Source organism: Pyxicephalus adspersus, chromosome 7 (assembly GCF_032062135.1).
Source record: "Pyxicephalus adspersus chromosome 7, UCB_Pads_2.0, whole genome shotgun sequence".
Lineage (NCBI taxonomy): Eukaryota > Metazoa > Chordata > Amphibia > Anura > Pyxicephalidae > Pyxicephalus > Pyxicephalus adspersus.
In genome coordinates this window covers 25,313,863-25,328,993 of record NC_092864.1, presented here as the reverse complement: position 1 = coordinate 25,328,993, position 15,131 = coordinate 25,313,863, and the positions used below count along the sequence as shown (strand labels likewise).

Sequence of the window (15,131 nt, the reverse complement as noted above, 5' to 3'; positions counted from 1 at the left end):
TGACTTCATCCAGACACATCATGACATCACCAGATATGGAGTGACATCACTGGATATAGAATGACTTCATCCAGACACATCATGACATCACCAGACACCCAATGACCCCATCCAGACATCACCAGACACAGAATTGCATCATCAGAAACAAAATGACATCTCCAGACACAGAGTGACATCACCCAGACATATGACATCATCAGACACATCATGACATCACATATGGAGTCACATCACCCTGGTATAGGGATGCGGCTTCCATACAATGTTCATTCTGTGATCCCTGCCTCAGTCTACAAATAGAAACCCAATAAATCTTCCTGTGAATTCTCCAACTTCCTGCTCTGGATAAACTTCCTGTTTATTGTTTTCACTGATCCGCAGCGTATCCGGAGCCGCTGTTCCCACACACAGCCAGTGAGAGCTGTGCAAAGGCCTTCTGGTGGCTACATTGTACAGGTGTGCACAGTCATTGGTGACGCCACTCTCTCCATAATTATATAAGGAACAATCATGCAGCCAGTGAAGTCACTACTTCAGATCTGCATGCAGGTTCTATTGACCCTCTAAATAGAGGCTGGGAAGAAAGCTTTGAAACCAGCACCTCCCAGGCCAAGTTAGCATTGACTTCACCTGTAAAGAAAACCTGAAGCAGCCAATCAGATTGCAGCTGTTGGATTGACTGAGGCTGATGATGTGCAGGGAGTTATAATTCCTGCGGGGTCACCATAATGATATTTAGGATGATATTTAATAAATTGTAATAACAATGGGCCCTATCAGCTCCCTGATGGGGACACAGGCATTGCTGGCCCATTATCACAGCCCAGCTCAGACAAAGTTGTGGTATTTCCTGGTAACACCCAAAAAATAAGGAATCCAGAATATTAATAGAGGGGGGGTTAACCCTTCACTGGCCTGAGTGTGAGAGACTCTGCAGGGTGAACACAGACAAATCTGCATCCTGGGTAAAGGGCTACATTGTGTATAGGGGGACTCTGTATATACGGGTATGCCCTATATAGGGGTACATTGTATATAGGCATGGTTGTGTAGAGGGGTACATTAAATATTGGGGTGGATGTGTATTGGGGTGTGTGCTCCATATAGGGGTACATTGTATATAAGGATGGCTGTGTATAGGGGTACATTATATATTGGGGTGGCTGTATAAAGGGGTACATTGTATTTAGGGGTGGATGTGTATTGGGATACATTGTGTATAGGGGTCCATTATTTATTGGCAATGACTGTGTATAGAGGTAGGTTATATATAGGGGTGGCTGTGTATTGTGGTACATTGTATATGGGGGATTATAGAGGGATAAATGTAAATTAATAATGTATATATAATAATATTAAATATAAATTATTATTATATATGGGGGTACATAATATATTGGGGATGACGGTGTATAGGGGTAGGTTATATATAGGAGTGCGTTGTATATATGGGTGGCTGTGTATTGGGTGCACTCTATATAGGATTACATTGTATATTGGGGGTGTATAGAGGGAAAAATGTCTATAGGGGTACATTATATATCAGGGGTGGCTGTGTATTGAAGTGAATTGTGTATAGAGGTACATTGTATATTTTGGGTCTATAGAGGGATAAATCAATTTAATATTCAGCTCCACACTGAATTATCGCCCTCTCTGATGCTCTGTTCTTGCAGGGAGTCACGGGGTTCAGTATTGGGTGGTGCGTTACTCCCACCCCAGCAGATGGGGGTATTTGTGGACTGTGGGCTCCTGAGTGTCAGCTGATCCCCTAGCGGGCCCCATTCACACTTGTGTACACCTTTTGTTATCGTATCGCAGTGTGTTGGGTGACACTGTTCATTTTCATGTGTTTTGTCGGACTTGAAGTGTGTCAGTTTTCTGCTATCTCTGGGCCCCCTGATTGGCTGATTGTTATCGATCGTTGTCCTGGATTTCAGCTCCTCTTTGTGTAAAATGATTTTGATCTTCAGAGCCAATATACTAAACAATGTCTCCTACCAATTGCTAAACTCTGCCCTTTACCTAACCTCCTAAATGCTATCCAAACCTGGCTCCCAAAGGTGCTGGGAATCCACCCAAAATGTCTGAGCCAAAAAACAACCCCCCAAATTTAAGATACCTAAGATGAAGTTCCATCCCATCCTCAGCAGAACACCTGAGTGGTCAGATGACACATAAGTCACTGATTGGCCCTATGTCACATGACTGGCTGGGAATCGAGGTTACACCTGTGATGTAGTTAGCTAGCAATACATACAAACTGCAGTCCTTATACCGCATGGTGGCTGCATTTGTTTTCTCTTCAGGCCAAGAACATTTTCAGCAACTAAATATATACTGATCCTTCCAGAAATCTAGTATCCTTGTTACTTTCTGTGAGCTGAAGCAAAACAATGTTTATTTTTTATGAAAATCTTTATCAACCACAATGCAGATGAAAAAAGTCAGACATGTTTGAAATCCGGCCTGCGTGACAACCATGGGGCCATCTTTACAGAGCAGTAAGCGTTTTCACCCTAGTACAGGAAGTGAGTTTTTGGCTGGCCAGTCAGGGCAGCGGAGGTCCCCTGCACCTGGAAAAAGTGGGGAAACAGATATTGGTGCCGGTGAGGGAGCTTGCGGAGATATTTGTGGATTTTTTTAAAGGGTTTCACTAAACTTCTGCTATAAATCCCATGGAATGACAGTGAAGAGGACCTGTCCTGTCACTGGCTCCACATTCTCCACACTGGGTGTGATCACTAAGTAGGATGTTTACTGGGACCGTCTAGACAATGGGCAGCCGGCGATAAGGCCGGTTCCTGGCGTGGGAGGACCTGGATCTGTCGCTAGGAAGGAAATGTCAGGTCCCTGCAAGCTCTGGCCACTGCAGATACTGACCTCCGCCTTTGTTAACACATTCCGCCAACTCTCCTCCACCCAAAACCCTTACATCTGCAGCTCCAAAACAATCAGCGCCACTGTGGGGTGATGCTGGGCGAATGGTCAGCTGCCCCAAACCGGCGCACAGGAAACCGACTGACCACTAACCAAAAATAGTCTCAAGGTGTCACTGAAAAGTCAGAGAGTGAAATTGTCCAATCACACGATGCGTCACCCCCACAGACAACCAGTCAGGGTCCAGGGATTGGAACTGCTGTGCATGGTGGCCATAGACACGGAATTCTATGTGTCTGCCATTTTCCTTTACATCAGAACAATCTCCTGGAAGCTCTGCATAGGAAGATGCTGAGGGCTCCTGGGGGCCCACAAATCATTTTAGGGTTCCTGGGGGCAGCACAATGGGGGCTCCACTATAAACCATACATTTTATGATACTCAGTGACACAAGTAACAAATATACCCACATACCATAAACAGGAAGTGTAAATATAACATTGTTTACATTCAGCCTGTCTGTAGTCTGCAGTTTTCACAGCTTGATTTCTGCAGACACAGACAAAGAAGACATCGGCTCCACATTTATTTATTATAGGTAATTGTGTGAACATTCACTTCAATTTTCCTGTGAATGTAAACTGGAATTCACTTGGACAGAATCTGTGTGAATTCTTAGCTCCTGTACTAAATCGGTATCAAAGGTTTTAAAAGATCACAAACTGCTGAATGCAGGATGACCCCCCTCCTAACCCCACAACATTTAAGAGATCTATGATGCCTTCTTTTGGCCTGGTCTGCAGATCTTTGTGTAGTGCAGACTGCAGACAGGGTAAGGGTAAATGAAGCAATGTTTATCTTGCCCTGTGATGACCGAGTATAAGGATAAGATGAGGATAGGATGAAGATAAGGAGGAGATGAGGATGAAGGTTTTTATGGTTTTTGTGTTTCTTGTTCTCTTTTTATCCACTGCGCTGTGATTGGTCAGGAATATCACATTTCATGAAGTTACGGAATGTCAGACATTTAAATTCTTTTGTCTCATTTCAGCCTTTGGCCTCACTCAGAAGTCGGTGACCCGAAGACATATCAGTAAGCGGACCCCACATATGGACACCACGTCTATGTCCACCACTTTCACCGATGGATCAGATGGACCCCTCAGATCTCTGACCAATAACACCAAAGTGTCTGACATTTCCGGCAATCCCACCACGTCCACCACCGATCTGGATTCTGATCCCACAAACACCGGCACCAAACTCAACGAATTTGTCACCGAGGATTCCAGGAACAAAACTTCACATTCTGGGGCTATGACACAAATTTCTGTTACCAGTGCAAATGATTCTGGGAACACAACACAAAGCTTTGTCACCATCACACAGGATTCTCAGAGATCGACTGAGATCTCTGGGATTAATAAAACAGATTTTGAGCTTTCGGCCTCCATCACCTACCCCCTGCAGACCCCATCTTACCTGATGACTACCTACCCATCTCCTACATCTGACCAGGTCTCAGAATCCTCTGCCCCATTTACCAGCATTCCCGTAAATGCCGCAAACACAACGAGGGACATCCAAGGGACAGATCCTTCAATCAGCCAATCAATCTCTGCGTCCTCTACACCTCTGTCTACCTTTCCAGCCTCCTCCAGTTCTTTGCCCTCCTCACATCAGTCAGATGTTTCTTCTTCATCTCCTATTCCATCCACATTGGTCTCCTTATCATTCTCCACCTCCTCCAACTTTCAATATGAGGCGTCACCAAAATTCACCTCCACAAAGCCTTCTGCCCCATGGACCACCCTTCTAACCACCCCTGACCTCCCTTCGTTGTCATCCTTGCCTTCTGTGCGGCCATCTTTGCACACAACAGCCTCCGATGATGGAGGAGGAACCTCCTTTAGCACTTCATTGCCATCAGCCAGGACCGACCAAACCTCTGGAACCCATAACAGTTCTACGGCTGGTCCTAAAGAGTCCTACACCACAGAGACTGGTGAGAGGTTCCTTGATAGGACGACCACGGCACTAAAAGACATGGGAACCACCTTGAGGTCCATCTTGGAGACCCAAACTTCAGTTATTCCTCTGGAAGACAGAATAACTCAAAGCATCACAACAACACAAATGACCTAACCTCCGGCTCAGCCAACCAATCTGATTCCACTGACCACTTCCAGAAATTTTCCAATTCCGTCACCACACATGAGCACACAGGGGTCCCCTGGGGATATTCCAGTGACCACAAGACCAGGGGGCCCAGTACTGACCACTGGTGACCCCAGCAAGCATGTGACCACCATCAGAACAACCAGTGTGGACATGAAGACTGTTAAGCCACAACTGGAGACTACCGTCAGTAATAGGAAGATGGCAGCACTTACTACCACCACACCGCCTGGTGCCATTACCACAAAATATTCCACCACAGTACCAACAAGTTCTCCAACTCCAGCCCTGTCATCCAGGCCCACCCTACCCACACCAGGTACAGTGTCACATTGACTTTGTGTTGTATCCACGGCAGCATTTAACATAACATTGTTCTAAACTATTTTCTCATTTCTATAGTGAGCATCTGTTCCCCAAATCCGTGCCACAATGGTGGAAGCTGTGTACAGCACCACAAAGGTTACAGGTGTCAGTGTCCTCCGGCCTGGCAGGGGCATCAGTGTGACACAGGTAAGTCCCCTCCCACCAGAATAAAAGCTGAGTGTAATGGCCTATTCCTGTCTGTGGCCGGTAATATTCCACCTTCTTCCTATTTCTGACCAGATGTAGATGAATGTCTCTCCAAGCCGTGTCCAGCCCAGTCCACGTGTGTCAACCTGCAAGGGTCCTTCACCTGCCGCTGTCCCCTGGGGTATATCCTGGAGAAAGGCACCAGCTGTGTTCAGGGTGAGATAAAAGGGACTTTATTTCCCGGGGGCAAATTCTCACTTATTTTATATTGTGTAGAAACATTGTGATTGGAGGTCAACAGTCCCCCTTCCCCCAAACTCTCCTCCTATTGGCCCAGGCACCATGTTCTCAATGGGCTGTGTTTTATCTTTATAGTGAGAACGTTTCTCGGCCACATTGAAATACCAAGAAGTTTCCTGAACGCCTCCCATGGGAAATACACCAAACTGCAGCAGATCGAGGAAGCGATTGTACAAATGGTGAGTGGAGCGATTGGTTTATATGTGGCTGCATTCAATGGGTGACAACAAGGCCTAAAAAACAACCAGATTTATGGCCTGTGTATGTCCATCATCCCTCCAGGGGCCCATGGTGTCTCCAGTAGAACTTTTAGGTATTCATTGAGGACCAGCAGCTGTTTACGGTGGCTCTGGAGGGACCCATCAGGGTTCCAAGGTATCTGCTGTAGCTCACTTTGATGTTCACAATGTTTTCAGTAGGGACACTTGTGTCATTTTGTCCTCAGTACAACCCATTAGATGTCCATTTTGCCTCCATTGGGGCCCCTTATGTGTCCATGATGTGTACACTGAGGACCTTTAGGTGTCAATAATGACTGCAGTGGGATTTCTGTGTGTTTGTTTTTTCTAGTGGGGCCTTTTAGGTGTTTATGGTGTCTTAAAGTAACAACTACAACACTCTGGGCATCTGTGGTGTCTCCAGTGGGACTTTACCATCTGTTTGGTGTTTCCATTGGGGCCCTCTAAGTGTCAGTGGTGTCTCCAGTGGGGTCCTTGAGTTGTCTATGGTGGTGTCTCCAGTGGGGTCCTTGGTGTCAGTGGTGTTGTGTTGAACACTGTGTGTATCTGTGGTGTCTACAGTGGAACGTTTGTGTGTGGTGTTTACATTAGTGGCCCCTAGGTGTCAGTGGTGTCTCCATGGGAACGTTTCAATGTGTATGGTGTTTCCATTAGAGCCCTCTAGATGTCAGTGGTGTCTCCAGTGGAACGATTCAATGTGTGTGGTGTTTCCATTAGAGGCCTCTAGGTGTCAGTGGTGTCCCTTGTAGTCCTGTGGCTCTCTTCCCCAATGTATTTATATTTATTTTCAGCGACAATTTATATGCTCATCCTCATCAGTTTAGCTCCCCCCAGTGTCCACATTCCTCCTGCTTGTTGGGCTGGGAGCTCAGGCACTGCAGTGAATCAGAAATTAATTATTGATCATTGTTCACGCACAATAAATCTGTTTTGATCACTGACCAGGAGATAAGGGTGACAGTCACCAATCAGCAGATAATATAATCCATAATCTTCCATTTTGTAATCAATTGTATTATTGATCAGCATTACCCCTTTGATATGAGTTCATTGCTGTCTCCTATTTCCTGCAGCTGAATTCCTCCTTCTCTGTGATTGGTGGATATTATCAGTCAACCATCACTAATAGCAGGTAAGATCTGCAGTGTTTGCGCTGCCATGTGTAGGGTGAATCTGCCGAGTTCTGATGAGATCTCACTTCAGTTTCAGTAATCGCATAGAACTGTCCGTCCAGAATGTTTTCCTTCTGTCTTCCAACGTCACCCTGTATGACCTGAGACACCACATCCAGCGCTACAAAAAGGGGTGCCAGACCTCCCCCCAACACTCCCCGGCCTGTCAGCTCATTCTCCATTCCGAACTGTATTATATAGGTAAATATCTGTACATTATACATTGATATAGTGCTGACATATACCACAGCCATGTAGAGAAGAGCCAGGCTTCTGTACAGAGGAGCTGACACTCCAATGTCCCCCCACAGTCGCACACTATTATTATACATTTATATAGCTCTGACATATACCACAGTGCTGTACAAATATTACTGAGCCAGTTCCATAAGTCTCTGTACAGGGGAGCTGACACTCCAATGTCCTCCCACAGTCACACAATGGGAATGTGGCGCTCTGTGTGTTCAGTATAATGATCTCTGTGTGTGGCGCAGTGCTGGACGCTATTTGTCGCTGGCTCTGATTGCTCTCTGTCTGTCCTCAGCCATCAGTCTGTGTAATGTAAAGAATCCGGGGTGTGACAATGAGACGTCGGAGTGCACAGACCCAGCTGGCGTCGCCCAGTGCCAGTGTAAACCCGGATACTTCAAATACAGCACAACTGACCGCTCCTGCCGAGGTGAGACACTGCACCCCCCACCCCCGCAGAGCAAGTTGGCTTTACATTTGGGAGGAGCTTTTATGCAAATGAGATGATCTCCTATACTGTCCAGGGTAATTTTTTGTCAGTGTAAGCCCTGCAAGACCATTGGCAGGGAGTGTGCCATGCATGGCGTTTCTCAGCCCCACCCATCATTGCATGATCATGGCAAACCCAGGGAGATCTCCCATTGGTATTTTGTTGTTGGTGCTTTTTCCAGCTTTTATATGTTCCTGGAGATTATGTGGAGAGATCTGTATGGTGCAGGTTCTGGCTTCACCCCTCCCCCTTCTGGTATTACTTCTCCTGGTATCATAGTGAGCAGGAAGGCCCCGCCCCTGCAGAACTATCCATCCTACTTAGCCCCTCGAGGGAGGAGCCTGACTGCCCAGCTTTATACTTTATACTAAGGAAATGGCAGTGGGCCTGGTGGAACTCCATCAAAAAATTTTGCTGCCACCATCTCAGAGTGGGTTCTTCACCCCATAAGCATCCACCTAAAACTAAAATTTCACTTTAGCTTTGTAACTCTTCCATTATTGTTTTCTCCACAGCTTGTGATGATGGCTACAAACTTCAAGATGGAGTCTGTGTGAGGTAAGGAAAGGTGGAGCTCCATATTCAGTGTGAATGAGTAATAATGGAAAATTATGATGAATTCTCAGTAAGGCTTTGCTGTACCATATTGTGGTGTTTGTAATCCACAAAGAACTTTCCCTGGCTCCCCATAGTGGTCAGTGTTGGGATTGGCAGATTGCTGAGATAAGCTGTCAACCAGTCAGGTATGACCCATAGACTTTCACTGAAAGAGGAGTAGCAAAGCCCAATCACAGCAGGGCACAAAGGCCATGTGTGCAATGGGAAGAGCCACTGATAATTTGGTACTAAAGGTATTGGCTGTCATCTTCATCCCGACTTCACTGAGCTGGAACAAGTGTGTGCCAGCAAAGTCTGAGAGATTCCGCAATCTTTGTTGTGCTTGTAGTGAAAGGATGAGGATGATAGCCATGAATATTTCAGGATCAGATCAGCAGTGGCAGCACTCCGACCATCTCCATCCTCCAGCTTCATAAAAGTAAAAGTATTCAGTCAGAGCTGCCACCAGGTTATAGCCAGAGTGCCACCATCACTGCTGATTGGCTGCAAGTGGAAATGCATTGATTGCAAAATTGTTTGCAAAACTTCTCATGACGATTCTTGTGCCTTTTATTTTCTAGATGCCCCTTTGGACTAGGAGGATTCAATTGCTCCAACCGTAAGTTTAGTACTGTATCTTCAGTTACTGGTGAAGCAAAGTCTTTGCTCTTTTATTGGAGCTGAATCCCCAAGTTTTATTTCTGTCTGTGTCCCTGTTGGGGAGATTTACCTTTTGTTTGTTCTGCTGTCAACAAAGTAGAAAGTGATGTAAAATCAGAAATGTTACTGTTGTCACCAAAACAGAAAGTGGGGGGAAATCTTCCAATGGGGACACCTGGTGACAATGACACCTTGGAGAGGTTTCCTTTTCCTGTTGCTTTCCAAAGACAGGAAGTGGTATAAGAACAACAATATTCACCCATCCTGCTTTGTCTATATGAAATATAAATTCTTACCAGAAATACCCCAAAACCTTCAATTGTACAGAATAATAAAAAATGATAGGTCGATTCAACCATTATCAGCACCCTGCGGTCCCCGAAGAGCTGGTGGAGGACATGCAGGCAGCCATCTGGGTTATTTAAACCCCTCATTGGGCCCCCAAATACAGCAGGAATGGGCACTCCACACTGATATGAAATATGCGGCTCTGAGGTTTGTGGCAGCTCAGAGATCCCAAAAATAAAGAAGAATTTTGGGTGGATTTTGGAATTCCCTGTAGTGACTTTTTTGGACCAATGGCGATGTGACACCTGGTGGACACTTTGTGCACTGCAGGAATATATATATTCAATTAATATTATTATTAATAATAATAATAATAATAATCAACAAGATTTATATAGCACTAACATATTACACAGCACTGTACATTAAATAGGGGTTGCAAATGACAAACAAATACAGGCAGTGACACAGGAGCAGGAGAAGACCCTGCCCTGAAGAGCTTACAATCTAGGAGGTGAGGGAAGTAACACAAAATTCAATGGTCACAAAGGATAGAAATTCTCTTTGTGGTCACCCAAAGCCTTTGTAGTCCCAATAGTAGTGATGACATCATCACTGTGGTATACATAGGCAGAGCAGAGAGCTGTGGGAGGGTCTAGTTGTGGGAGAGGGGGCAGAGACAGACCCATTACCCTGCACAAGCAGTGAGAGGTGCAGGGATTGGTCTGTGTTACACTGAATTACTGAACAGATCTGAAGAAATCCACAGATCACATCCAGATTCCAGACAGAACACACAGCTACAAAAAGGCAATTTATACATAGTCTTTACTCCCCTATATCCAGCCTGCTCGATACCTACCCCCTTCACCAGTAAGTGACCCTCCACATAGGTTAACCATTTGCCGATTGTCACATTTTAACCAGTTTAGATGAAACTGGGAATCCTAAGCTCCTCCTTCCTGTCAGACCCTCCCCTTCCCAGCTATCTGTTAGCAGATTAGCCACTCCTACTGCAAGTCTGATTTTATGATTTAGCTGCTGTGTGGTTAGCACTTGGACATCCTTTACTTTAGTGTAGCAGATGGATTGACTGATGATTTCCTGATGGTAGAATAGATTTCATGCGCTGTAATTGGCTGTGTTGTCCATAGCAGTGGGGCCCAGTTGGTGGGGGTTGTACGGTGAGAGGTATATAAGCCGGAATGACCTCACAGGCAGACATTTCCACTTTGCCCCGGTTGGCCTCCCCAGCAAGCTAAATATATCTCTAGGATCTGAAGATTTTATAACCAGAGATAATAAAATGTTATCACAATGATATACAGTGATCCGAAGGTCAAATAGCAGAATAATGTGAGCTGCTATGACATCATCAGTACCACCCTTCCTGATAACCAATCACACCTGTTACACTATCACTAAAACAGAAATGTATCATCCCAGCTCACCTGCCTGAAGGTGAGGCTGCTTCATGTGTTGGTGATCCTGCCATTAACACATTTTCTGTACTAGGTGACAACACGCTAAACTTACTGTACAAATGGAGAAACAGTGTTGTCATGCTAGAACAGGACTACAAACCATCTCCCTCGTCTCTTCTTTATAACATTGGAAGGAGTTCTGTAGTCCTCATAGATAGCACAGACGGCTTGAGCTCTGTGGTTTTCTGGCAGGAACTTTTTGCCATTGTTAAACACCAAACACTTTTAACAATATATCTATGAGACCAAAAAACAGCCAATCAAAGACATTCATTTTTTGGGGTTCTATAAACTGAATTTGTCTTTTTGTTGACATTTTTCATTTTGCAGCGTATCAGCTGATCACGGTGATCATCTCTGCCGCCGGTGGGGGTCTCCTTCTCATTCTGGGCATCGCTCTGGCTGTGACCTGCTGCAGGTTGGTATTGACCCCATAATATTCAGGGCTAAATTCTCACCAACGAGCCTAAAGCAAAAATGGATTCTACATTTCAGGAAGAATAAACATGACATCAGCAAACTCATCTTCAAGAGCGGCGACTTCCAGATGTCTCCGTACGCCGAGTACCCCAAGACGCAGCGCTCCTCGGATTGGGGCCGTGAAACCATTGAAATGCAAGAGAATGGGAGCACCAAGAACCTCCTGCAGATGACAGACGTCTATTACTCCGTAAGTGATCCCCTGAATGATTAATGAGCAAATCCACCAATAAGCTTCAGATCGACCACTGCAGGCTCTGGTCACTTGACACCGTGCAACCTCCCTCTCATGGTTCACTGTAGGACCAGAATTGGGGGTGGTGCTGGAACTAGGGAACACACTGCCCACATTGTACCAGATCCAGACTGAGGAAGGAGCAAGGAATACATGGGAGAACCATTTGAATTTATGAAGGGGTCCCTCTGCAGTGCACCCTGGGTGGCTTGAAATGTGGAACTAACAGAAAACACTGCAGACATTCAATAGGTCGAGAATTCGGGGGAAGGAATGAGAAATGATTGGGAATTATGGATAAAATTGAAGATGACAACACTCCCTGTATTGTATCATAGAAAAGCAGTGTTGTCACCCTCAGCTTTATCAATGATTCCTCAGTCTGCCTGGGACAGGGAGTTACTGGCAGGATCACCAGTGAAAATATTCAGAATGAGTTACATGTTCTGTTTCCTAAAGATTTTTTGTGTCTTCATTTTGGAAGTTTTTCCTGTCCTAGTGACTACATAGTTCAATCCTGTCCAATGTGGCCACATGCAGCTTTAAGAACCTGACACAGACCCCAGTACATTCCTGCTCTAGTTTTCTACTTACTAGTTTGGTGACCCCATTAGAGGAACCCCTTCATTTCCTGTCCTTGTGACAACACAGGAAATGAGTATTAATCTCCCCAGTGGGGACACACAGATATAACGCAGCTGACTGATCCCTATATCTCCCCATTAAATAACAATGACGTGGCACCACATTTGTGAAAGCCGACATGACAGTGCCAGGTGTTACCAGAGCTGATCCAGGAAATAATTGAAATTTGCTATTGATCTGAATTTTTCTGGCAGCACTGGGGCGGTGGCATCAATGTTGTCACACGGATGTTGATTGTCATTCCTAAATGGGAAATTCCCCGACTCTTAACAATGTTATCATTGTCTATTTATAGCCCGGATTACGCAACTCGGAGATGGAACGGAACGGACTGTACCCCTACACAGGGCTGCCTGGATCCCGCCATTCCTGTATCTACCCCGGGCAGTACAACCCCACCTTCATCAATGAAGAGAACCGGAGGAGAGACTACTTCTAGGATAGAATGGAGGAACTCCGACCCTAAACAGGACAAGAGGCGCACAGCAGCTGTGACCTGGGGTCCGAGCATTGAACATGTGACCAGGGATTGCGCTTTATATATGAGATTCCTGTGTGTAGCAACCCGTCAGAAACGCTGCTCCTCCCATCATTAATTTATTCATTGACTGAGTATCTGAAGTCTGAATGGGCTCCATCTACAAGTGAGAGGCCCAGGGCCACAGCATGAGCCAGAGATAAAAAATTGGTGCATGGGGAGGACGATGCTACCACCCAGAGAGGTGGCCGGTGACACCAGAGGGAATAACATCAGTTTAAAGGAGGTGACCCATAACAACATTCACCCTCCCTATATTTGGGGTCATTCTTTTCTTCTTTCCATGTTTCTGGAAATCGCTGCAGTTCGGTAGTTATAACATCTCCCACCTGCCTGGTGATAGGCTATTGCTGGCAGCCAATCACAGTGCAGAAAAGAAGTTTTGTAGCATTAAAGTGGTTTCTGGCTGCACCAATTTCCAGAGAGAACACACCTGGGGAAATTTACAGAACATGAAACTTGCTGCAGGTAAAGCTGCCAATAAAAAAAAAAATCTTCCCAGACCCCCCACAAACCTAAAACCTATTTGCAGAGTGTCGCCTGCTTATGTATGGTAAATACTGGGGGATATTCGGGGCACTTCCTGATACCCCATAACCTGTAAATATGAATCATCGGTGGTCACATGGCCAGCACCATTGCATTCCTTCATGCCTTCATCGAGATTAACAGCCCCAGTGCAGACAGCTCCTTTAAATTACAATCATTTTCTGAGGCTGAGGGCAGATGAATGCCTTGTTCTGGGCAGCAATTGGTTAAATTTGAGGGGGTCCTAGGCTTTTATATTTCTGTCATCTAAAACTTCTGGACGGGATCCCCCAGAGCCAGCAATGACAGGTACACTTGGAGTTTGTGTAAACACCAGCTGTGGACTTCTTGCCACCACTAACCTTGCGCGTATTTATACCATTTGTATTTATCGTCACAGCCGCCATGTTGTATGTCTGCACCTTATTCATTCAGCTTTGAATTCTCACAATGCAATATGTAAATGAGGGTTGTGTGATGTCACATGACCACACCCCCTTCACGGAATGGTCAGGTGACCTCCGTGCCACATCTGTGACCGGTTAGAAACACTGTATCCCCCCCCCCCCCCACGGTGCGGTGGGGGCGGGGCTTAATCTGTGTGAAATATTGATTGTTGCCTCTGGAAGCGTTTTATCTATTGTTAGAGATCAGATTATTTTTATACAGCGTCTGTTGAATGAAGCCTGGCGTTCTAGTCAGCCTCAGAATTATTAATAAATACAAAAAGGATTATTTCTCCTCGTCTCACTGGGGTCATTTATGGGAAATATATGGAAACATTCTGGTTGTCACTGCAGCTAGTGATTTGTGTTTTACTCATTAGTGTCCATTCCTATGAAATCCTCCAATCACTGATCTCACAAACCCTGCAATCACTGAGCACACAGATCATCCAACCACTGATCACACAGATCATCCAATCACTAAGCACAGTGATCCTCCAATCACTTAGCACACTGACCCTCAAATAACTGAGCACATATATTCTCCAATTTACCGAGTTTAAAGACTCTCCAATCACTGAGCACATAGATCATCCAATCACTGAGCTCCGAGGCCCTCCAAACACTAAGCTCACAAATCCTTTAATCACTGAGCACACAGATCCTCCAATCCCTCAGCTTCCAAATATACCAATCTCTAAGCTGGTCCTACAATCACAGAGCTCATAGATCCTCCAATCAATGAACACACAGATCCTCTGATCACTTAGCACACAGATCTTTCAATCACTGACCTCACAGATCCTCCAGTCACTGAGTTTCCAGATGCTCCAGTCACTGAGCCCACAGATCATCCAATCACTGAGCGCTTTGATTCTCAAATCACTTAGCTCACAGACCCTGAAATCGCTGAGCACATAGACCCTTCAATCACTGAACACATAGTCCCTCCAATCACTGAACACACAGATCCTCCAAGCACTGGGCACACAGATCCTCCACTCACTGAGCACACAGATGCTCCAATCACTGAGCACACAGACCCTCCAATCATTGAGCACATAGACCCTCCAATCATTGAGCACACAGATCCTTCAATCATTGAGCACACAGATCCTACAATCACTAAGCACACAGATCCTACAATCCCTGAGCTCACAGATCCTCCAAACACTGAGCACACAGATCCTCTGATTACTTAGCACA

The 15,131-nt window shown here is 45.5% G+C and overlaps 1 protein-coding gene across 1 annotated transcript in view; it reads left to right on the top strand.

The window, feature by feature from the left end:
- The window catches only part of HEG1 (heart development protein with EGF like domains 1), a 21,460-nt gene extending 7,244 nt beyond the window's left edge, over positions 1-14,216 (top strand). The window contains 12 exon segments of the mRNA XM_072417880.1: positions 3,935-5,380; positions 5,464-5,574; positions 5,668-5,790; positions 5,950-6,053; positions 7,187-7,245; positions 7,317-7,486; positions 7,830-7,964; positions 8,540-8,582; positions 9,203-9,240; positions 11,384-11,471; positions 11,549-11,723; positions 12,709-14,216. Of these exon segments, the coding sequence (XP_072273981.1) occupies positions 3,935-5,380; positions 5,464-5,574; positions 5,668-5,790; positions 5,950-6,053; positions 7,187-7,245; positions 7,317-7,486; positions 7,830-7,964; positions 8,540-8,582; positions 9,203-9,240; positions 11,384-11,471; positions 11,549-11,723; positions 12,709-12,852 (2,636 nt within the window). The 3' untranslated portion in view covers positions 12,853-14,216.
- The last annotated feature ends 915 nt before the right edge of the window (positions 14,217-15,131 follow it).